General features: G+C 38.4%; 1 protein-coding gene across 1 annotated transcript; it reads right to left on the bottom strand.

The window, feature by feature from the left end:
• Window positions 1-1,134: 1,134 nt before the first annotated feature.
• LOC131166028 (probable WRKY transcription factor 11) lies at window positions 1,135-7,306 on the bottom strand. Its single transcript, XM_058124247.1, has 3 exons — window positions 6,302-7,306; window positions 2,259-2,390; window positions 1,135-2,072 (listed from the first exon to the last, which is right to left on the bottom strand). The coding sequence occupies exons 1-3, from the start codon at window positions 7,057-7,059 to the stop codon at window positions 1,352-1,354; spliced, it is 1,611 nt and encodes a 536-aa protein (XP_057980230.1). The 5' UTR covers window positions 7,060-7,306; the 3' UTR covers window positions 1,135-1,351.
• Window positions 7,307-23,845: the final 16,539 nt, after the last annotated feature.

The following is a 23,845-nucleotide window of genomic DNA, read 5'->3' as shown; positions in this document are numbered from 1 at the left end:
CTTAAAGAAAAAAAATACTGTTAAAGCTAAATGGGTTTATGAAACTAATTTTTTATATATATATAATAAGAGGTCCTCATGCTATTTTCAAAAATATAGAGCTTAGTTTTACCCATATGAGTCATAGATTGTATCTCAATATAATGACATCCTATGTCTCAAATTCAAAACACAAAAAAAATTGGTTTTTGGTTGACCATGCGCCCTAATTAGTCGAGTGAAAAAAATAAATAAATAAATAAATAAATAAAGACATGATAGTAATATGAATTTAGAAATGTGATTAAAATCATGAAAATGTGATTTAAAATATTTGACATGGAACTTCTTATTGTAATTTTAATTAAGAATTTGTGAAAGTTGTGATGTGAAACTTTCTATTGATGAAAGGATTCATATTGTTTCATTAATTTTTTATTTATAGGTAAAATAAAACTAGGAAAGGAATTGAATGGAAAATTGAATAGGAAACATAACAAAAACAAGTGATAAATTCGATATCATTCCTCCCCCTAATCCCATTTTATTTTTTTGTACCAAATGTATAATAAGAGTTTCATTTCCTACAATCATTTTGTACTATAATGGAAATATCCATGTCATACAATACAAATAATATCACGAATTTATTAGCCAATTTTGATACAAATTCCATTCTTAGTTTTTTTACCATAGCGCACAAAAGTTGTCATTCCCAATTTAATAACAAATCTCATCCCCACTCATATTGCAAGGAGTTAATCTTTGAGAATATATTAAACCAAAGATGCACAGTAAGATCATTAATTAAATCATTTTTAGCATACCACAATTAGTTTTAAGAAAGTTAGTGACCTGCTTATATGACAATGCAAAATATTCCTCTAAGAATATTATATCAAAATAAACAAATTAACTGAACATGCGTATAAAAATTACTATTAGTGATATGTATAAGGCCATCAACCTAAGTTTTGGGAACTTTTCCATTATATTATAGATTGAGGATGAAAGACTATATTTTGTTTTATAGGCGTATGTGTGTGTAATTGATTAATCAAATTAAAAAAAAAAAAAAAAAGACTGTACACAGTGCACAAGGCTCCCACATGTGTAATTCATTCATCTTGTACACATGTGTAGCTACTAGTTAGGTTGATCTTCTAAAAATGCAAATTATCAATTCATCATAATGAAGAAATTAACAAATGTGTACATGCACACATGTGTGCGTATATATAAAAAAGAAAAATGTATATCATACATCCTCAGTTTAGCAAGCAAAAGTAGTGCTTGGTGGCTAGCTATATTTAATTGAAGTAAGATTATTAATACGTTTTAATAGCTGAGATTGAGAATTGATGGGCATGGACTAGTTCTTACTGCCACCACCATGCTCTTTCGGGGAATTACTAGGAGATGCCAACGGGAATATGAAATCCGTGATGCTAATATTGGCGTTGTTGTTGCTAGCAGAATTAAACATGGCATCTGCCAAATCCGCTATCCCTTCATCGTACGTTTCATGATGTTTGTCATTGTCGTCATATTGAATAACACTAGCGGATGGACTGCCCCTACCACTACCACGACCGCCTCCATAATCAGCAGCACCACCAACAATACCAAAATTGGTGCAGTTGACGGATACATTACGACTACTTCCTGCACATGCAATTGTACTACTGCTACTACTACTTGGGAAGTTACTGATGAAGCCCATGGATAGACTCTTGCCCAAAGGACGAGGGGCACTAACATTAATCATACTATTGTTACTGTTGTTGTTGCTACTCTTACTAGATAGTATTGGCAGTTGTACCGGGTGGTTGCTAGTAGCTGTAGTAGCAGCATTGAATGATGAGTCGGCAGATGTTATAGCTAATAATGGAATGTTTCCTCCAGTCAAATGACGTTCATGTGCAGTGGTGATCATAACTTGAGAGCGTGCCAATGGTGCAGTTGAGGACATGTGACACGTGTGTTCCCCTCTATACGTCACTTCGTATGTGTAGGGATCATCATCCAATCGCTGCACTTGTTTCTTGGCAGGGCACTGATATAGCTTCTGGTGGGTGCACCTGTAGTATCCCCTATATATATTCATATTTCATGAGTTGATTTTATTGAAGGTTGCAATTCAGTTGTTGAGTTTAAATTTTAAAAATTATTAAGTGAATGAGAAACCTAGTTAAAGAATAGTGTATGCCAATAACTAGATAGCCATAAATATAATTTAATTTAGTGCATGCAAAGTATATATTTAGGTGTGTACATACCTAGGGAACCTGGACCCATAAATCTCTTTCTGGCCATATTTTCTCCAAGTGAAACCATCGTCAGGAGGAATTTGAGTATTTCCTATTAGGGGAGCAGGTACATTCATCACCCGCTTCTTTGCCTCGTCCTTCCTAAGAATTAAAATTAAGAAACATGTATAATATTGGATTGAGATCATGTACTACACACACGCATACATAATATTGGATTGAGATCATGTACTATACACACACACACACACACACACACACACACACACACACACACACATATATATATAAACTTGTATTTGTGTGTGACTCTTATACTTAATGGAGTTCATAAACAAAGGAGGAAAAACATATGAGTGAAGTCTTTGTACTGTGCAGCAGTGACTCGTTGACGAGTGAGCCTCAATAGTCGACGAGGAAATACTGAAAGTCAGAAAATCTCAAATATCTGAGATACCGAGAGCAGCAAATCTCAAATATTCAGTGACTCGTCGACGAGTGGATCTTGATCGTCAACGAGTGTACCCTGTTTGTCGACAAGTGCTCTCAAGGTTACGAGAAAGAATTCAAATTTTGAATGTGAACGTTGGGACGGTTGGGTATTTGAAGGGAAGTCTCTGAGGAGTTATTAAATATGTCTTTCTGGTCATATTGTGAGTAGAGAGGAGATCATTGTATCATTGTATTGTGAAACTTTCATTTTCATGGTGAAACCCTTGCCGATTGCTCTCGTGGATGTAAGCTTTATTGAACCACATATATTTGTGTGTTGATTCTAGTTGTTTTCAGATATACTGAGTATTTGAATTATACTGTGGTATTTCATTGTTTGTTGTGTTTATAATTTCCGCTGTGCAATCTTATACTCATTTTTCACAACAAATTGGTATTAGAGCGTTGTTGTCAAAGCATCGAGTTCTTCTTCTGCAAGGTTTGACGTTTTCAAATTGATGGAACTAAAAATTTCGATTTATGGCAAAGGAGAGTGAAGGATTTGCTTGTGCAGTAAGGGATGGTGAAGGCTTTGTATGGTGTTCAAACGGAAGGTATAGATGAGGCAACTTGGAGAGAGTTTGAGGCAAATGCCGTTTTCACAATACATTTGTATTTGACCGACGAAGTGCTCTATCATGTGATGGAGGAGGATTCTCCAGCGGCTGTGTGGCAAAAGTTAGAAAGTCGATATAGGTCCAAATCACTTTCAAATAAATTATTTCTTAAGCAGCGCCTTTATTGGCTTAAGATGGTTGATAATTCAAACTTGAATCAACCCATAAATGCATTTAATCAAATCATAAGTGATTTAATGCATGTTGATGTTAAGTTTGATGAAGATGATAAAACTTTGATGTTATTAAACTCCTTGCCATTGACTCATACTAATGAAAGATTAGTTATCACTCTTACTTGGGGAAAAAACTCTTAATTTAGAAGAGGCGACTATTGTCTTATTGAATTTTCATCAAAGGCTGAAAATTTGTGATGAAAACTCACATAGAGAAGGACTTGTGATGAAAGGTAACAATGTGCGTGGCAAAGGAAAGTTCAAAAGTGGATCGAGTAAAAAATTCCGTACTCAATCCAAGAAGAAAAGGGATATCCTGTGTTATAAGTACAGTAAAAAGGGACACGTTCAACCAAAGTATCCTTATTGGAAGAAAGGAAATTTTGAAAAGCATGAAGGGACTTCAAAATCAGTGAATGTGGTTCAAGAAAAACATTCAATTTGCAGTGATGGTGATGTTACTTTCAATTTTTTCAGGGTCAGATCACCTTACGGACTCATGGATACTTGACTCGTCATGTTTTTACCATATGACACTACAAGAAAACTGGTTTTTAGTGACGGATGTATAAGTGAAGGTTCATTTTTTTTCACTAAAAGTGCCATATTAGTGACGTTTTATAAAACCGTCACTAATAGTTAAAGTATTAGTGATGATTTTGACAACTGTCACTAATAGGGTATGTGATGCTTTTGGTTGTCCAGGGTATGGAACCGTCATATGTGCAGGGAATGTTACTCAATAATGTTACCAATTCTGGAAACCAGTGGGGAATAATGAGCCACATTGAGTCTGGTGGATGCCAAGGGAATACCCAAGTATCTAAATGGGAACGACCCTTCTTGGAAGCCAGTACATTCAGGCTTGCAATATACATATTTGACTTCATTGAATTAGCCTTCAAACCTGAGCATTTTGAAACACTGTTCAAAGCATCCATAAGTTTCTTGACTGAGTCATAGTCACCCTTGGAAAACAAGATAAGGTCATTTGCAAATGCAAGATGAGTAATTTTCAATTCATCACATCTAGGATGAAAGTTAAATTATGGGTCTTCCTTTAATCCCTTCAACAGTCTTGATAAATACTCAGGGCACGTAACAAAGAGAATTGGGGATAATGGATCATCCTACCTTAGTCCCTTCTTACCTTTAAAAAAGCCTTCTATTTGGAGATAGTGAATAAGTCGTTGTTGTTACACATTCCATCACCCAATTCACCAATTTGTCAAGAAAATTTAGCTTTATTAGCATATCTTTGAGAAAATTCCAAGAAATAGAATCGTACATGCTTTTTTGAAATCTATCTTCAACATACATCTTGGAGATATCCTCTTTCTGGCGTACTTTCTTTCTAGTTCCTGAACTAGATAAATATTCTCTACCATGTTTCTTTGCCTCACAAAGGTAGATTGTGTAGGGTTACAATTTTGTAACTAGATAAATGAGCCTATTTGAGCCATTTATTGAATCGCTCATGAGCAAAATGAGTTGAGTCTAATTGTGCTCACACTCAGCTTGTTTACAAACCGAACCTAAAAATTGGGTTTGGGACTCGCTCATTTAAATAATAAACAAGTCCGAACAAGCCCTTACCGAGCCGAGCTGCTAGTGAGAAGTTTGGTTTGTCAGCAACCCTAAATAAAATGTACATCTGGATAATTGTCATAATCCAAATCGAATGTATACTAAGGAAATCTTGAGCTTATAAGGATAACTTGGGCTCCAACTATGGAGGCACATTTTACAAGATAAATTCGTGAGGCCGGTGGGTCAAAGTAGGCAATATCACATTAGAGTTGGGACCAAAAACATTACATTTGGTATCAGAGCCACTTTGAGGGTTGCCAAGCACACAATATCTTGCCAAAGTTGCGCCCAAGCTAGCTTTTATCCAGCTTTTACTACATAATACACACACACACACACACCTAAGAATAAACCCAAGAATAAATAGTACTTACATTTGAAAAAAATGGAGACATAAGAATACCTAATTAATTAATAATCATTAACTTGTATAAAAAGGTCATCTATATATTGTAAAAATACATTTTATTAAAATATTACATAGAATATATTATTCATAGAATATATTATTGGGATTGGGGTGATATATATATATATATATATATATATATATATATATATATATATATATATCACATAATATATACGATTGGGATTGGGTGATATCCCTTGAGCCTAATGGATTTATTAATAACAGACATATAAAGAGGAAATATTATACGGGGGACCTCCTTCTCATGTAAAGAAGGGGACCTATTTTGAATATGTATATAATTTAAGAAATAGACATACTAACATGAGAAAAAATTAGGTATTCGAGAAGAATCAATGTTGTCCTCTCCTTAAGTCATCATATCTAATGAAAATACACTAAACAATGTGTCCTATCATATTATAGGTAAGCCCTAAGTACCATATGATAATGATTGTTTGATGTATTTTTACAGGATAGGAGGGTTTGATAGAAGGAGCCTGTTAGCCCTTCCATTTTCTACATATAGATGGAGGGAAAGGACCCTATACAATTTTATAGATGGGAATTCATTTTCAATATGTTTATAATTTAGAAAGCAAGCAAGCAAACACTTAAATGACAGAATGAATATATAATTTCTCCAATTCTTCTCATTTTAGTAATACAAGCACAGATATAACTAATTAATTATGGATAGAATAATGTATACGTACGAGTTCAGGGTGGGCGCATCTACATATGATTATATATATGTGTGTGTACCTTCTTCGCGAGCTTTGGGAGGAAGATGAAGAAGTACTACTTCTGATTTTTGTAGAATTTGATGCATACTTATCCACATGATCAGCGCCGCTGCCGCCGCCGCCAAAAGAGCTCGTCGTGATCTGCCGATGATCATCACGTGGATCATGGTCCTGATGATGAGCCATACCCATGGGCGCCAGCGATTCACGCGGCGGTTGGAGGTTGTGTAGTGCTAGATTGTGATCCATAGATTCTTGATCTTGTGATTGGGGGTACTGGTGGCTGCTAAATATTTTTAGACTAGTTCTACTAGTAGCAGTAGAAGAAGAAGCAGCAGCAGAACAGCTCTGTGACAGCTGCTGCGGCCGCGGCGTCGTTCTGACGTCGACGTTGTGGGATAATAGTTTGCGGAGAAACGGGGTGTGTTGTTGATGATGATGATCATGTAGGTGGGAAGCAATTACGAGCGGCGGAGGTGGCTGTTCCATTACATTTAAAGCTGGATGATGATGATGATGCATGTGGACGGCATTCGCGGTGATGGCCATAAGTTTATCTCTAGCGCTACCGAACATGTTGGCGATCTGATGGCAGGAGTTGGCAAGATCCTGAGGTTGATCAGTAATGGCTAATAATAAGTTGGGGTGGTTAATTGGTTGCTGCTGCTGCAGCAACAGCTGCTGGAGGCTTTCCTCCAGCTCTCTCGCCATCTGGCACCCCCTCATTATCAAAGGTATGCTCTCCTCGCCCTCACGATGATCATCAATATGATCCATCTATCTATATATATATATATATGGCTGCCTACCTTAATTAGTAAGTTGTATCTATCTATATAACCGGCCGGCCATGCACCTCGATCGAAGATCTATCTGTTGAATGAATTGGATATCAGATTTCAGTAGATGGATGGATGGCTCCACGCATGATGAATAAAAGGCTTAATTACAGCTGCTACCTGTTATTGCTTCGTGTGTACATATTCTATATATTTGCTCTATACTTTGCAATTAAAACTAATGTAGCTGCTGATACGCACCACCGGTAGAAATTAACGAGCAAGCTAGCCCGATGGAAAAGGACTATTGACTGGGTCATGGTCGTCTACTGGGTATGTATTGTCGTACTCCATCCGTTTCAACAAGTCAAGTTTCAAACTTCGATTCTTCTTCTTCTTCTTCTCCTCGCAATGCATGCTCTTCATTCTTCTTTTTGCCCAGTCAACGTCAAGACTTGGTCCCCGTTGAAACCAAAGACTTAACCAAACCAGCTAGTCCTTGCGTGGACTTGGAAGCTAGAATTTTCTGGGCCTAAACATATGTAAGTATATTAAAAAAAAAATCAGACGTCGTCTGACTTGAATGAATGAGAAATTAATTTTCTTCGTCAACCCCTGTCACTTCTATTTCCAAGCTCCGCGCAACTTCCGGTTTTGCGATGTAATGCACGCCCCCGCAGATCATCAAGTACTGAGGGAGAAAATATTTAGAACGAATTAACGGTTTCTTCCCATAAAATTTGAAGTTGCCGTCAATCATTAAATATTTTACTAATTAATTTTACACCTACTAAAATAATATGGGACTTTAATTATTGAGACCGCTCATTCTAAACTATGACTTTTTATTTAATTTTGTGAATTTAAGTGTTATCATGTCATCTTATATTATTGATAATTCCAATCTTATAAAAAAGAATATTTCATTACAATTTTTTTTTTTAAGAAAGGAAATTTCATTAAAGAGAAAAGAATACAAGTAAATAGTTTGGATTCTTAAAGAAGGTCAAACATACAAAGGATGAAACTTTGAATAAAATTATCGTCCCATATCGTTAAAAAATATATGAAAACTCTTACTAATCTAAGGATGATAAAGAGAAGTTGGACCTAATCCATTGATACAAATTTGATAAGCATAAATTAGACACCATTGCAACTGTAGAGTACTTCTCTCTGAAAATTCTTCCATTCTTCTCTTTTAAGATTTTCCAACATATAACTATTGAAATTGTAACGACTCGAAAAATAATGGAATTTAAATAATAATAAAAAAAGGAAATGGAAATCAGAAACAGAAGGAGGCAGTCGACTTTGTCGACGAACGTTGCATTTTGAAAAAAATAATCGACGGGAATTATCAGGGTCTCGTCGACAAATACAGGGGATTCGTCGACGAGGGTATAAAAGGATCTCGTCGACAAATCTTTTGTCGACGAGGAAATATCGAAAGAGATTTTGGGTAGTCTGAATTTCGTCAATGAGGAGTGAGATTTGTCGACGAAATTATTAAAGGACTCGTTGACGAGATGACGTGGCTCGTCAATGAATCCAACCCTATAAATAGTGAAAAACTCGGATTTTTGATGGAAATCTTACGCAGAAACCCTCTCTCTCTCATCCTTCGGTTCTTCCCCCTTCTCTCTTCGATTTCGGGCCAGATTTCTGCCGGTTTGAGGATCTGAAGCCACCACAACGCTCCTGGAAAAGTTCTCTGCAAGCCTGCTAGAGCGGATCGTCGGTGGGGCTGAGTTGGAAACCATCCCAAATCCAGAGTAAGACTTTCTACTCAGTATTTGGTTATTTGACAGTTATAGGAAGTGATGTACGCGTAGAAATACTGAATTTTAGTTCTGGAAAATTTCGTTTTCAGGTCATTGAACGGGGAACCCTGCGGGTACGGGACAGATTTTCTTAGGGAATTTTCAGGAATCAGGTAAGGGGATAAACTAAGCTAGTATTTTATAAAAATATGTATATTGTTATAGCATTCGATTTTAGGAAAATGAATATATTATCTATGATTTATATTTGGGAAAATACTGATTAAAAATGATGGTATGTTGAATATGCGAAAAATCTGTTAGTGTGGCATGAGTAGAAATTGTTATGAAATACTATTTTTCTAAAAATGTGTTAACGATACGAATTTTTATAATGGAAAATCGCCGTATGGGCTGAGATTTTGATATATTTGTCGGCGTACAGGTTGGGCTATGTGTATGATTCGCCGGCGTACGAACCAAGCTATGTGTATGATTTGCCAGCAAATGGGCTGAGTTATGGATATGTTTGTCGGCGTATTAGCCAAGTTATGGAAATGATTTACCAACATATAGGTTGTGCTATGATTTGCCGGCGTACGGGCCGAGCTATGGTAAAATGTGAAATACCGGCGTACAAGCCGATGATTTTCATGATATACGTATATATGCAAAATGATATGATTGATTTGAAAATTAATGATATGAAATATCCATGTATCACAATTTCAGTATATGTTATATGATATCAGAACCTGGTTGGCTTGGTCTAGACTAGCACTTGCACGGTACAGTTGTTATGTATCCATGGTCTTCGTGATCATGATATTTGTGTTAATGTCGCTGTACGGAGTGGTGTGAGATTGGATGGTCGATGTGGTTTTTAAGAAGTGTGTGAGCGCCCTTGGTGTATGGATCAGGTCTGGCAGACCCATCAGACTTACAGACTGTACTTTTGACTTGGCGGTGGTCGGCCAACCATTGTCAGGTCCTGCTTTCGGGCCAAACAACCTAGTCATGTGAGGGTAATACATGACAACAGCCAGCTAACTTACTAGGAATGTTTTGTATTATTATTTTTTGAGATAAAATATGATTATGAAAATGCAGTATGTTCGGCCATGTTTTAATGATATATATGTTTTCCCAGATTTGACAAAACAGTTATTGAATATGTTCTGTATAGTATATGTATAACACAGAATACTCATGTTGCCACACACTGGTATTAGTTTATTTCCTTTACTGAGAGGTTTCTCACCCTAAAATTTTATAAACTTTTTAGGAGCCCTAGCTAGGAGAGCGGGAAAAGCCCCGCTGATCTAGTGTTGTTTATCTGCCCTTTTTGAAGGGTAAGTTTTAGTAGGGACAGTTGGACTTTTGTGAGAAATATCCCTAAATTTTGTTTTTGGGATGTATATACTGAAATACAGTGGATATAGTGACTCTGGTATTTATGGTAATGTGATGGATGTTTTCGTATTTATAATATTGTGATTTTATGTTTCCTACTGCTTGATTACGCGTCAAAACTACGTAATTGGGCATCTTAACCTGGGCTTTACAGTTTATATTTTTAATTAAATGTCCAAATTTGTTCAATATTTTAACAAAGTGCCAAAATTATCATTCTTGAACTTTATTGCACTATTTTTGAAGTTTTGGTAATTTTTTGTTGCAGGAAAAATCTCGAAAACCAAAACAGATACCTGTTCGTATTTCATGCATAACTTTTACGACCGAGCTCCGATTGAGACGATTCAAATTTTTAGAAAAAAAAGGAAATGATTATCTACAACTTTTGTGTTTTGAGTTTTGCAAGAAACAGGCTCCAGAAGAGTCAAATTTGGCGATAAACAGAGAACAAAAGAAAATGAAAAAAAAATATAATAATTAGGTTATTGATGTGACCCGACCATGCATGGCCGGGTCGGGTTGTTCCACGCTGGATCCTAGGGCACCCAATTTCCCCTTTTTATTCCCCTGCTTCTTCCCCCTCCGCAGGCAGCCCACGGGGCTCCCCTGCTTTCTCATCTCTTCTTCTTCTTTTCTCTCTTATTTTGTTTCCCTGATCTGTCTCCCTTCTTCCCTGCTCTTTCCCTTTCTCTTCCTTATTTTTTTCTCCTACTCTCTTTTCTCTCATATCCTTGTCTCCCTTTCCCCTTACTCTTTTCCCTTTCTCTTCCTCTGTTCTACCTCTCCTCCGACCACAGCACCGCACAGCCAAGCCTCCAGCGGGCCAACCCGAGGCTTCTCCAGCCTTCCTCTGCAATCCGAGCATACCAATACTAGCAACAACCCAAGAGTTCACACAGCATACCAGCAGAGCAACATCTACTGCCAGACCCGAGAACTCCCAGAACAGAGCAGAGCACAGCAGCAATTCCCGAACACTCCAACCAGTAGTAACTCTCCACAGCTCTTTACCAGAAGCAGGTGCATCTACTGCCAGACCCGAGAACTTCGGAGGACACCACTCCAGCTTCTCTGCAACTACAGCAACCACCCGAGCAGTCATCCTCCGCACCAGACACAGCCAGCCTTCCCTGCTCTCTCTCTCTCTTTTATTTTATCTTTTGTTTTTCCTGCTCTCTCTCTCTTTTATTTTATCTTTTGTTTTCCCTGCTCGCTCTCTTTCTCTCTCTCTTTCTCTCTCTCTCTCTCTCTCTCTCTCACTTTTATTTATTTTTATTTAGTCTTTAAATACTGAATAAAGTTTAGTTTTTTTTAATGTTATTTGAAATTTCTTTTTAAGTTGGACATTGTCAAGTGTTTAATTCTTGTTGAAATTATTTATTTGTTTATCTAATTAGTGAGAGTTTTAATTTAGTCTTTTTAATTAAGTCTGATTTGATTTCTCGTGTTTTCATTATTTTTTTTGTTATCGTTTATGTGTTAAATTTTTGTTTGTTTCGTGTTTAAATTGTGATTGTGGTTTGAGTTATTATTTTGGTTAAAGATCCAATTTTTAGTGTGTGTGCGTGTTAAATCCGATTAAGTTTCCATTGCGTGTTTTAATTCCATGTCCAAAGTTGCCATCTTTAATTAGTGTGTGCTCCGATGTTTCCTTGAGTAGCCTAGGGTTTCCTTTATTATTATTTAATTCCGTGCGTGCTAGTTTTAGGACTTTAATTTGTGCTTTCATTTTAGTTTCCACAATCTTGAAAACCCTCGGATATGAAATGAGTTCAGTACATTTTTATTTTTGATTGGGAGAACGTGAAATTGAGATTAAAAAGCATTCCCTGAGGAGACGATCTAGCCCTTGGGCTTAATATTACACGATGTAACTCCTATACTTGGGATAGCTTTTGAGCTACTCATTTTTCAAGTGAGTCACTGCTTAGACTTCCGTTATGTGTTCTGATGTATCCTTGGTACCCATGGGTCCAGGTATATTATGATTTGCCGAGTTGAGTTTTATGATCTTGAAAAAAAAATGTGGAAATTAAGTAAGTTGTCACAGTTTGGTATCAGAGCCTAAGTTGCTAGGTTCTGTAGACTTTAGAATGCATCGGAAATAATACTAGAGTTTAGGAAATAATTTGAGGTTTTGTTCTACAATCTAGAAGCAGGACTTCCGTGGTAGTTTCTGTGTTTTTCCTTGGGTGACAATTTCAGGAAAACCATAGCAAACTATTTTTGGGTTGTGTTCCTGGAATGTAGGACTGGAGATTGGAAATGAGTTAGAAATGTTACGATAAGTGGTAAGGATAGGTGGGTGAATTATGAAAATAGGATTATTGAGTTGCAACTGCTATTTTTCAGGATGGATCCAGGAGGAAATAGTGCCCATGCAAGTGGTAGTGATGGAGCAGGACCATCAGGTGCAGCTAGGACCGACTCTGACGCAGTATTACGCAATGTGGCTCAGCAGGTTATGGCTGAGATCGCTAGGAGCTCAGGGGAGCAGAGTGGTCCATCTGCAGGCCATGGGTGCACTATAGAAAAATTTACAAAGATGAATCCTCCGACGTTCTCAGGTGGAGTTGATCCTACAGCCGTTAAGAACTAGATGCAGGAGACCGAGAAAGTCTTTGCTGTATTGCAGTATACTGAGGAACAGAGGGTCCTCTTTGCCACTTATAGACTGATAGGAGAGGTCGAGAGGTGGTGGACTGCGATGAGACTATTGGAGCAGCAGGGGGTGACTCTGATAGCTATGACATGGAACTAGTTTAAAGAATTGTTCTTTGATAGATATTTTTCAGCTACTGTCAAGGAGGCTAAAGTAGAAGATTTCCTAAGTCTGAAGTAGGGACAGCTATCCGTCCAACAGTATGCGGCACGTTTTATCAAACTCTCTCGTTTCGCCCCGTACATTGTTCCTGATGAAGTGAAGAAGGCGAGGTAATTTGAGAGAGGCTTGAGGCGGAACATAATCAAGCAGGTGGTGGTGCTACGGATCTAGGACTTTGCTGAGTTGGTTGACAGGGCGGCCTTGGTAGAGATTGGTGAGCGTCTTGATGCAGAGGAGTAGGGACAGAGGAAGAGATCTGCATCTACTGGCTACCAGTAGGGTCATAGACCAGGTCAGTGGAGGAGAGGAAACTATGGCAAAGGGTGGAGGCAGGAGACGAGAGGACGCGAGGTGTAGACAGGGTAGGGTCCTCCAGATCTGTCAGATTTGTGGTAGGAGGCACTGGGGAGAGTGTCGAGCTGGTGGTGTAGTGTGCTATCGCTGTGGTAGATCGGAGCACATGGTGCGAGACTGCCCTACCCCACCAGATGCAGTTCCAGCCCCCAGACCATATCAGGGAGGTTATCAGGCACCACATAGGGGCTAGCAGAGGAATACGGCTCTAGCCAGGGTGTTTACTCTGACGTCGGGTGAGGCTGAGACGACAGGTGATGTGGTGACAGGTATGGTTATTGTGTTTTCTTTTAAAGTTATTGCATTGTTTGATTTAGGAGCTACACAATCGTTTGTGTTTTCGGGGTGTGTTAAATTATGTGGGGCTGAAACACAATCATTAGATGTTGAATTGTTGGTATCTACACCGACTGGGTCACCAGTGAGGTGTAGTAGGGTGCTCCAAGGTTGTCCAGTTAATATTCAAGGAAAGACTTTGTCTACTGATCTGATAGTGTTGGACATGCACGGGTTTGATGTTATATTTGACATGGATTGGCTAGCAGCTAATTTTTCCAGCTTAGATTGCCGAGCACGAGAAGTGATATTCAAATCTCCGCAGGAAGCAAAATTCAAGATCGTGGGTCACGAGTGCAATCCTCGCCTCAGCTAGTTTCAGCTATTCAGGTTTAGAAGACTACTGCTGAGTGGTTGTCAGGGGTTTATGGCTATTGTGAAGGAGATGTTAGAGAATGAATTGAAACTTGCTAGCGCACTTGTAGTAAAGGAGTTTACAGATGTTTTCCTAGCTGAGTTACCAGGCTTGCCACCTGATCGTGAGGTAGATTTCCCTATAGATCTACCTTCCGGTACAGCGCCGATTTCTAAAGTACCTTATCAGATGGTGCCAGCAGAATTGGCAGAATTGAAGAATCAGTTGTAAGATCTGCTTGATAAAGGCTTCATACGACCCAGTGTATCTCCGTGGGGAGCTCCAGTATTATTTGTGAAGAAGAAAGACGGGACTATGAGGATGTGTATAGACTATAGGGAGATTAATAAAGTGACAATCAAGAACAAGTATCCTCTACCCCGTATCGATGATTTGTTTGACCAGCTCCAGGGTACACGGGTGTATTCGAAGATTGACCTCAGATCCAATTATCATCAGGTAAAAGTGAAAGCAGAAGACGTCTCGAAGATGACCTTTAGGACCAGGTATGGGCATTACGAGTTTCTTGTTATGTCGTTTGGTTTGACAAATGCTATTGCGGTATTTATGGACTTGATGAACAGAGTCTTCCACCAATACCTAGACTAGTTTATTGTTGTTTCATTGATGATATAATGGTCTATTCGAGGAGCTATGAGGAGCATGAGACGCACTTGAGGCAATTTTTGCAGACATTTTAGGAAAAGAAGTTGTACGCCAAGTTCAATAAATGTGAATTCTGGCTTGAGAAGGTCGTGTTCTTGGGGCATGTTGTATCTGGAGATGGTATTTCTGTGGATCCTAGCAAGGTTGAGGTGATAGTGAATTGGGCTAGACTGAGAAATGTCTAGGAGATCAAGAGTTTCTTGGGGCTAGCTGGCCATTACCGCTGTTTCGTTGAGGGATTCTCAATTTTATCAGGACCTTTGACATGACTGACGAGGAAGAATGTCAGATTTGAGTGGGACGACAGCTGTGAGCAGAGTTTTCAAGAACTGAAGCAAAGATTAGTCACAACACCAGTATTGGTTATCTTATTAGGGGGTGAGGGGTATGTCATTTGCAGTGATGTGTCATTGAAGGGACTTGGCTGTGTATTAATGCAGTATGGCAGGGTAGTGGCGTATGCGTCCAGGCAGTTGAGAGAATAAGAAAAGAACTACCCTACACATGATCTTGAATTGACTGTAATGGTACACACATTGAAAATTTGGAGGCATTACCTGTACGACGAGCAGTGTGAGATTTTCTCTGACCATAAGAGCTTAAAATATTTCTTCACGCAAAAGGAACTGAATATGAGACAGAGAAGGTGGTTGGAGCTGATTAAGGATTTTGATTGTACCATCAGTTATTACCTAGGGAAAGCAAACGTGGTAACTGATGCGTTGAGTAGGAAATCCAAGGAACCAGTGTTGGTGACTATGGAGATTTAGTATCCGATCATGATGGATCTGGAGAGATTCGACATTGAATTAGTTGAGAGTGGTTCTCAGACTCACATTGCCAGTTTAGTGGTGTAGCCTATTTTACAAGAGAGAATTAAAGCCACCCAAAAAGAAGACCCAAAATTAGTAGAGGTCATAGAAGAGTACAGAATGGTCAGGGGGAGGAATTCAGTATTGCAGATGACAGAGTTTTGTGGTTCCATTCCAAATTATTCGTTCCTGCCGATACTGAGATCAAGAAGACTATTTTAGAGGAGGTTCACAGATCTTTGTATACAGTTCATCCTGGTAGTATAAAGATGTATAGAGATCTGCGAGAGTCGTACTGGCGGAGTGGTATGAAGAGAGAGATCACCAAGTATGTAGCCTAGTGTTTGACGTGTCAGCAGATAAAGGCTGAGCACCAGAGGTCGACGGGGCAGTTGCAGCCGTTATTTATCCCATAATGGAAGTGGGATCATATATCTATGGACTTCGTGTCAGGACTGCCAATGACATTACATGGCCAGAATGCCATCTTGGTGATTGTTGACCGTTTGACTAAGACCGCCCACTTTATACCTATCAAGATCAGCTACTCCCTCAACCTTTTAGCAGAGATCTACATTTAAGAGATAGTTCATTCTCATGGGGTTTTAGAATCTATTGTATCAGATCGAAACCCGCGATTCACGTCACGGTTCTGGAGAAGCTTGCAGGAAGCTTTGGGGTCTCAGCTATCGTTTAGTACGACATTCCATCCTCAGTCAGATGGGCAGACTGAGAGGACGATACAGACATTAGAGGATATGCTCTGTGCGTGCGTATTGGATTTTGGGGGTAGTTGGACTTATTTTGTGCCACTAGTAGAGTTTGCGTATAATAACAGTTATCAAACTAGCATTGGCTTGACACCGTTTGAGGCTTTATACGGTAGGAGATGTCGTTCTCCTTTATTTTGGGATGAAGTGAGTGAGCGGAAAGTAGTGGGGCCAGAGCTTGTGAGGCTAGCTTTACCACCTGTATTGTCCAGGATCCACGACGTATTCCAAATTGCTATGTTGAGGAAATACGTCTCAGATCCTTCTTATATCATCAGTTATAATGAATTAGAGCTTAATGATTCACTGGTATATGAGGAAGTACCCATACAGATTCTGGATAGGAAAGTACAGAATTACATAACAAGGAGATTCTTCAAGTGAAAGTTTTGTGGAGGAATCATATCGTTGAAGAGGTTTCTTGGGAGTCCGAGGAGCAGATGAAGTAGAAGTATCCGCATCTATTCCAAGAAGTCTAAACAAGTAAAATGTAAGTAGTTAGGTAGTATTTCTTTTGCAGGTACTTGTAATGGTTTAATTAGTGTAGCATTTTAGTTTTGGGTGAATTTTCCTTTAGAATATGTAATCTCCCAAGACTTGGAATGTAACCACGGTATTCCTCTGCCATAAGTGAGGGTAAGTAATAAAATAAGTAGACCCTTTTCTTGTTAAGGGATGATGAGTTACGTAAATAGTAAATTTCGAGGACAAAATTTAATAAGGAGGGGAGAATGTAACGACCCGAAGAATAATGGAATTTAAATAATAAAAAGAAAGGGAAATGGAAACCGAAAATAAAAGGAGGCAGTCGACTTCGTCGACGAACATGCATTTTGGAAAAAATAACCGAGGGGAATTATCAAGGCCTCATTGACCGTGTTCATCGACAACGTTGCATTTTGGAAAAAATAACCGAGGGGAATTATCAAGGTCTCGTTGACGAATACAGGGGATTCGTCGATGAGCGTATAAGAGGACCTCGTCAATGAAGTCAAGATTCGTCGAAGAGGAAATACCGAAAGAGATTTTGGGCAGTTTGAATTTCGTCGACGAGGAGTGAGATTCGTCGACGAAATTATTAAAGGACTCATCGATGAGATGACGTGGCTCGTCAACGAATCTAGCCCTATAAATAGTGAAAAACTCAGATTTTTGATGGGAAATCTTGCACAGAAACCCTCTCTCTCTCATCCTTCGGTTCTTCCCCCTTCTCTCTTTGATTTTGGGCCGAATTTGTGCCGATTTAAGGATCTGAAGCTACCACGACGCTCTTGGAAAAGTTCTCTGCAAGTCTGCCGAAGTGAATCGTCGGTGGGGTTGAGTTGAAAACCATCCCAAATCCAGGGTAAGACTTTCTACTCAGTATTTGGTTATTTGACAGTTGTAGGAAGTGATGTACGCGTAGAAATACTGAACTTTAGTTCTGAAAAATTCCGTTTTTAGGTTATTGAACAAAGAACCCTGTGGGTACGGGACAGATTTTCTTAGGGGCTTTTCAGGAATCAGGTAAGGGGATAAACTAAGCTAGTATTTTATGAAAATATGTATATTGTTATAGCATTCGATTTTAGGAAAATGAATATATTATCCATGATTTATATTTGGGAAATTACTGATTGAAAATGATGGTATGTTGAATATGCGAAAAATCTGTTAGTGTGGCATGAGTAGAAATTGTTATGAAATACTATTTTTCTAGGAATGTGTTAACGATATGAATTTTTATAATGGAAAATCGGCGTATGGGCCGAGATTTTGATATATTTGTCGGCGTACGGGCTGAGCTATGTGTATGATTTATCAGCGTACGAGCCGAGCTATGTGTATGATTTGCCAGCATACGGGCTGAGCTATGGATATGTTTGCCAGCGTACGGGCCGAACTATGGAAATGATTTGCCAACATATGGATTGTGCTATGATTTGCCGGCGTACTGGCTGAGCTATGGTAAAATGTGAAATACTGGCATACGAGCCTGTTGACCTTATAGGTCACACCCTGGTTTTGATAATGACAAACTCAATTGTATTTAATAAATATCCAGTTCATGTGCAGGTTTATACTAACATACATTCAAGGGCACGTGAAAGTTTGAAGACAATTTCATATTCCCAATTGTAATATCTCTAAGTGAATTTTGTCTGTAATAGTAATTAGGCTGTCTGTAATAGTAATTAGGATACTGGTTTGTAATAAGCTCACACACATCACATGAATGTTTTACTTTGTAAGCTCAAATCGAACCATAGAAAGACCTTAGAGTGTACCTTCGGGCGACCGAAGGTCGACCGACACCGGACTTTTTCGGTGTCTTCAAAATTGGACCCCAAGTGGCCTTAGGACACACACATATGCACATATGTTTATTAGGCACTTAAAATTGATTGAGTTGGGTCAATTCGGGACCGAAATGCACACTTGGTGCACTTTCGGTCGACCAAGTCAAACAGTTCAAATTGGCCCGGTCGACCGAAACCGGTCCGGGTCAACTATTTGACCCGGTCCCGGTCGACCGACCCCTTACAGGTCATTTGACCTCGGTCGACCGAACCACCTGGGAGTCAACTATTTGACCCCCCGGTCGACCGACCACTTTTGTACTCCAACAACTCGGTCGACCGAAGCGCCTCGGGAGAATTCCCAACAACTCGGTCGACCGAGCCGTGCAGTTCAAAAAGGCCTCGGTCTACCGAAACTCGGAGATTTCAAAAATCGCCCTTGCCCGGTCGACCGACCCCTTAGTTCAAAATGCCCTCGGTCGACCGAGCTACTTGAGTCCCGGTCGACCGAGCTACTTTTGGTCGACCAGACCTCTCGGGTTGCCCTGATTTTTTTACCGCGATTAAATTTTTTAAACAGGGTTAAATTTTCTTAAGTGTCATTAATCTTTTCTGAAAATTCCTAATAAGTCCCCAACGGTCAAAATTCCTGGTATGTCTATATATACTCCTTCATTTGGTGGATTAAGCACGGATTAGCAAATAAATTAAGAAAAATTTTCTCTCAAGCCAAATACTCATATTTGCCTCCTACTACTTACATTACTTTGAAAACCTACTCAAGCTTACACTCTTCATCTATCCAAATCATTTGTAAGTATATTGAGTCTTTTATTTTTGGTTAGCTCTTCATATTGCTGTGTATTTGAATCGATTTTTGAGAGCATAACCTAAGTTTTCTTAGGAGGCTTTGCCAATAAGCCTGCCCTAAGAAAGACTCTTTGTGACATCCCAAGTATTGCACTCTAGTTGCAATATCTTAGGAAGTTCATTTTTGTTTGGAGATTGCAAAAATACTTTCAAACATATTTGAATATCTTGTGGTGTTCATATTGATATATTTGGGAAAGGATATTCGTGTGTGTGTGACATATAAATCTTTGTGGTATTGTTTGTACAAGTTTTATAAATATATATCATTTACCGAAAACAAAGATTATCTACTTTGCAATACAAGCACATACGCATTCTATTGATTGATAATATTGAGGCTTGCTTGGTATTCTGTGTGAACACTCTTGACTGAACATTTTGAAGTGCACAGATTATTATTGACACTCTCACGTACGTGTTACACTGATAGAAAACATAGTTGAGAGATTGACATTTTAAACCACACAGAGCTTACATTTTAAATCACTTGTGGTGTTTGTGTTTGTGCGCATTTGTGGTACATATCTGCTTTACTTGAAAGCACAATTGTATTGTACCTTTGATTGTATATCTGAGAGATTCCAGGCGTGGCCTGAGGGGGCGGTAATCCAGCCTGGTAAGGATTGGTGTAAAGGTTGAGGTCAGCCCCGCTAATTGACCTGGTTAAGGTTGAGGTCAGCCCTGTGGTAATTTGACCTGGTTTGTATAGGTGACGCTCCACCCGTTTAAGTGAGCAAGGTATTGTGATAATCCTTGTGCTGGTTAGCCAAGGCGGGGACGTAGGCGGTTGGCCGAACCTCGATAACATATCCGCGTGTCATCTTCTCTTTACTGCTTTCTGATACTTGTGTGATTGTTTAAACTGCTTCATCTGATCTCTGGCACATTTACATCATTTGCACTAGATTGACCCTAGGCTTGTGAACATACTGCTGCTAGGAGGAATACTTAGAAGGTAAAATTTAAAAATACCAATTCACCCCCCCTCTTGGGATAACGGTCAAGCTAACAGAGCCGATGATTTTTCATGATATACGTATATATGCAAAATGATATGATTGATTTGAAAATTAATGATATGAGATTGGATAGTCGATGTGGTTTTTAAGAAGTGTGTGAGCACCCTTGGTGTATGGACCAGGTCTGGCAGATCCATCAGACTTACAAAATGTACTTTTGACTTGGCAGTGGTCGGCCAACCATTGTCAGGTCCCGCCTTCGGGCCACACAACCCAGTCATGTGGGGGTAGTACATGACAACAGCCAGCTAACCTACCAGGAATGTTTTTGTATTATTATTTTATGAGATGAATTTTGATTATGAAAATGTAGTATGTTCAACCATGTTTTGATGATATATATGTTTTCCTAGATTTGACAAAATAGTTACTGAATATGTTTTGTATGGTATATGTAAAAAACGGAATACTTATGTTGCCACACACTGGTATTAGTTTATTTCCCTTACTGAGAGGTGTCTCACCCCAAAATTTTATAAACTTTTCAGGAGCCCCAGATAGGAGAGCTGGAAAAGCCCCGCTGATCTAGTGCTGTTTATCTGCCCTTTTTTAAGGGTAAGTTTTAGTAGGGACAGTTGGATTTTTGTGGGAAATGTCCCTAGATTTTGTTTTTGGGATGTATATACTGAAATACAATGGATATAGTGACTCTGGTATTTATGATAATGTGATGAATGTTTTCGTATTTATAATATTGTGATTTTATGTTTCTTACTGCTTAGGCTTCCGTCATGTGTTCTGATATATCCCTGGTACCCACGGGTCCAGGTAGATTATAATCTACTGAGTCGAGTTTTATGATCTTGAAAAAAAAAATGTGGAAATTAAGCAGGTCGCCACAGGAATGACTGCTTTCATTCTTTTAACCATCCCTTAAGCTTTTTTCATTACAATATTTTGTGTTACTATTAGGGGTGTATATATTTATAAGTCATGTGTTGTTAGTCATTGCATCACAGACATGCATGTGCATCTTGCAGTGTCAAATTTAATAAACATATATAAGACTTTAACTATAATTGGAGTTCCGACTCTTCTCACTCTGGGTGCATGCAATACTCAATGCGTGCAGGCTTTGTCCCTGTTATATTAAACTTATCATATTTAAAATTAGAACTTGAAATCTAGCAACCATTTCTGCAGAGACCCGAATAATTTTCATAATTTATTAATAAGAGAAGGAGAGAAAAAGAATTAAAATTGGGAAAATTAAATAAGGTTTCGTTGAGGAACACAGGGTATTCGTCGACAAGCACACATAAGGGTCTCGTCGACGGGGATGTGTCTCGTCGACGAGAAGATACCGATAGGCTATTTTTCAATTCTGAATTTCATCGACGAGGAGTAGGCATTCATCGACGAACTTCCTTCTTAACCTTGTCGACGAAGGCTAGTGTATAAATAGCCTAAACTTGATTTTTTAGTTAGAATTCTCGCACAAATCACTCTCTCTCTCCTTTGTTCATCCCCTCCCCCTTCTCTTTAAGTTTTCGGGTAGGATTCTCGCCGGTTCGATGATCCGAGGCCACCACAACGCTCCTGAAAAAGTTCTCTTCAAGTCTACTTGAGCGGATCGTTGATGGGGCTGACTTGAATTTCATCCCAATTTCAGGATAAGACATTTTATTTAGTATTTGCCTTTCCCATAGTTATAGCAAATGTAGTACATGGAGAAATACTGATGTTTTGTTCTGAGATATGTGGTTTTCAGGGTATTGAGTGAGAAACCCTGCGGGCGTAGGACAGATACAAAAAAAAGGGCTTTTCAGAAACTAGGTAAGGGAAATATGCTATGCTAGGAGATTTTAGCAAAGATATCAGAAATTTTATGTATATATAAATTTATACAAGTTTATTATCCACTTTTACAGATTATAAGTTTCAATATTTGTGTGGCCTGAGTGGATGTTTACCTGATATAGAATTTATATAGTTTTTCCCAGTATATCATGATTTACAGTATATGTAGATATAGGCAGATATTTACCAGACAGATATTTATCAAACAAGTATTATAGTTTTTACCGAGATCAGTATATTATAGTTTTTATTCAAATCAGTATATTACAGTAATTACAGAATACCATGTTTCCTAAAACCATAACACTCAGATTTACAGATTATATCGACAGATTATACAGATAGATATACAGTTATTACAGTCAGTTACTACTGATATGTGATACAAGTATCACAATATATATAGTTTAGATTTATAGTGTTATTGTTATTTTGGAAACATGATGAAAACAGTAGAAAGATTATAGTATATATATATATATATATATATAGTATCAGGTTCCTGATGAAATATTACAGATAGATACAGATAATAGAGCACGATACCATTTCTATTTACAGATAAGAGTGCAACCATATATCTCAAATAGCATGGGGGTACCGTCAACCGCGCTCACAGAGCTTGTAGACTCCCCAGAACTCTGGGTGGAGGGGGCCTAATTTGATGAGGTAGTTTTTCTAGTTCCGTGCTTAGGAGTGGATGCAGTTTGGCTGGACTGAGGAAGGGTAGACTACAGTGACTTACCTAGTAGGCCAACAAGAGTTAAGTTCCGCCTATGTGCCGCACAACCCTGTCATGAGGGGTCAAATCATGACATATTTTCAGGAAAAATCACAGTTATGTATATATATACAGATTTATAGTGTTTGATAAATATAGTATGATATTAGAAGTATGAAAAGTAGAAAATCAGATGATACAACTATATTTTAAACTATAATGAATGTATGATATACTTTGTACAAATTTACCGTTTTATACAGTTTCAAATGTTATTATATATAATAGTTATGCAAGTTGGTCGCCACACACTAGTAATAGCATATTTCCACTTACTGAACGTCGTCTCACCCCATTACTTTAACATCTTTTAGGTGAGCCAGTTAGGCAAGCAGATCAGGCTTGCAGATAGAGTGACCTCTTGATTGCCCTACCTACAGGGTAAGTGAGTACAGAGCATTGTGTTTTGGGATAGATGGTACTGGTGAGAGATATAAAAATGTAACTATGGTTTGAAAACACTGAATTCTGGTATTGTATGTATATATATGGTTGTATGACTTATGTTTTCCATTGCATAGGTGTGTCTATTATGTACAAGAATACCTTAGTGCCCATTTGAGGCCTGAGATGCTATAGCGGGGATATTAGAGTAGTTTATGTGTTTTTATTTAAAAAAAAATGGTGTAATTTTTGGGTCATTACAATTTAATATCAGAGCCTAGGTTGCTAGGTTTTGTATATTTTAGCGTACAGTGGAAAACAATACCATAATTTAGAAATGTAATCTTAAGAA

Source organism: Malania oleifera, chromosome 10, assembly GCF_029873635.1.
Source record: "Malania oleifera isolate guangnan ecotype guangnan chromosome 10, ASM2987363v1, whole genome shotgun sequence".
Taxonomy (NCBI): Eukaryota; Viridiplantae; Streptophyta; class Magnoliopsida; order Santalales; family Ximeniaceae; genus Malania; species Malania oleifera.
This window is presented reverse-complemented; position numbering and strand designations above follow the sequence as displayed.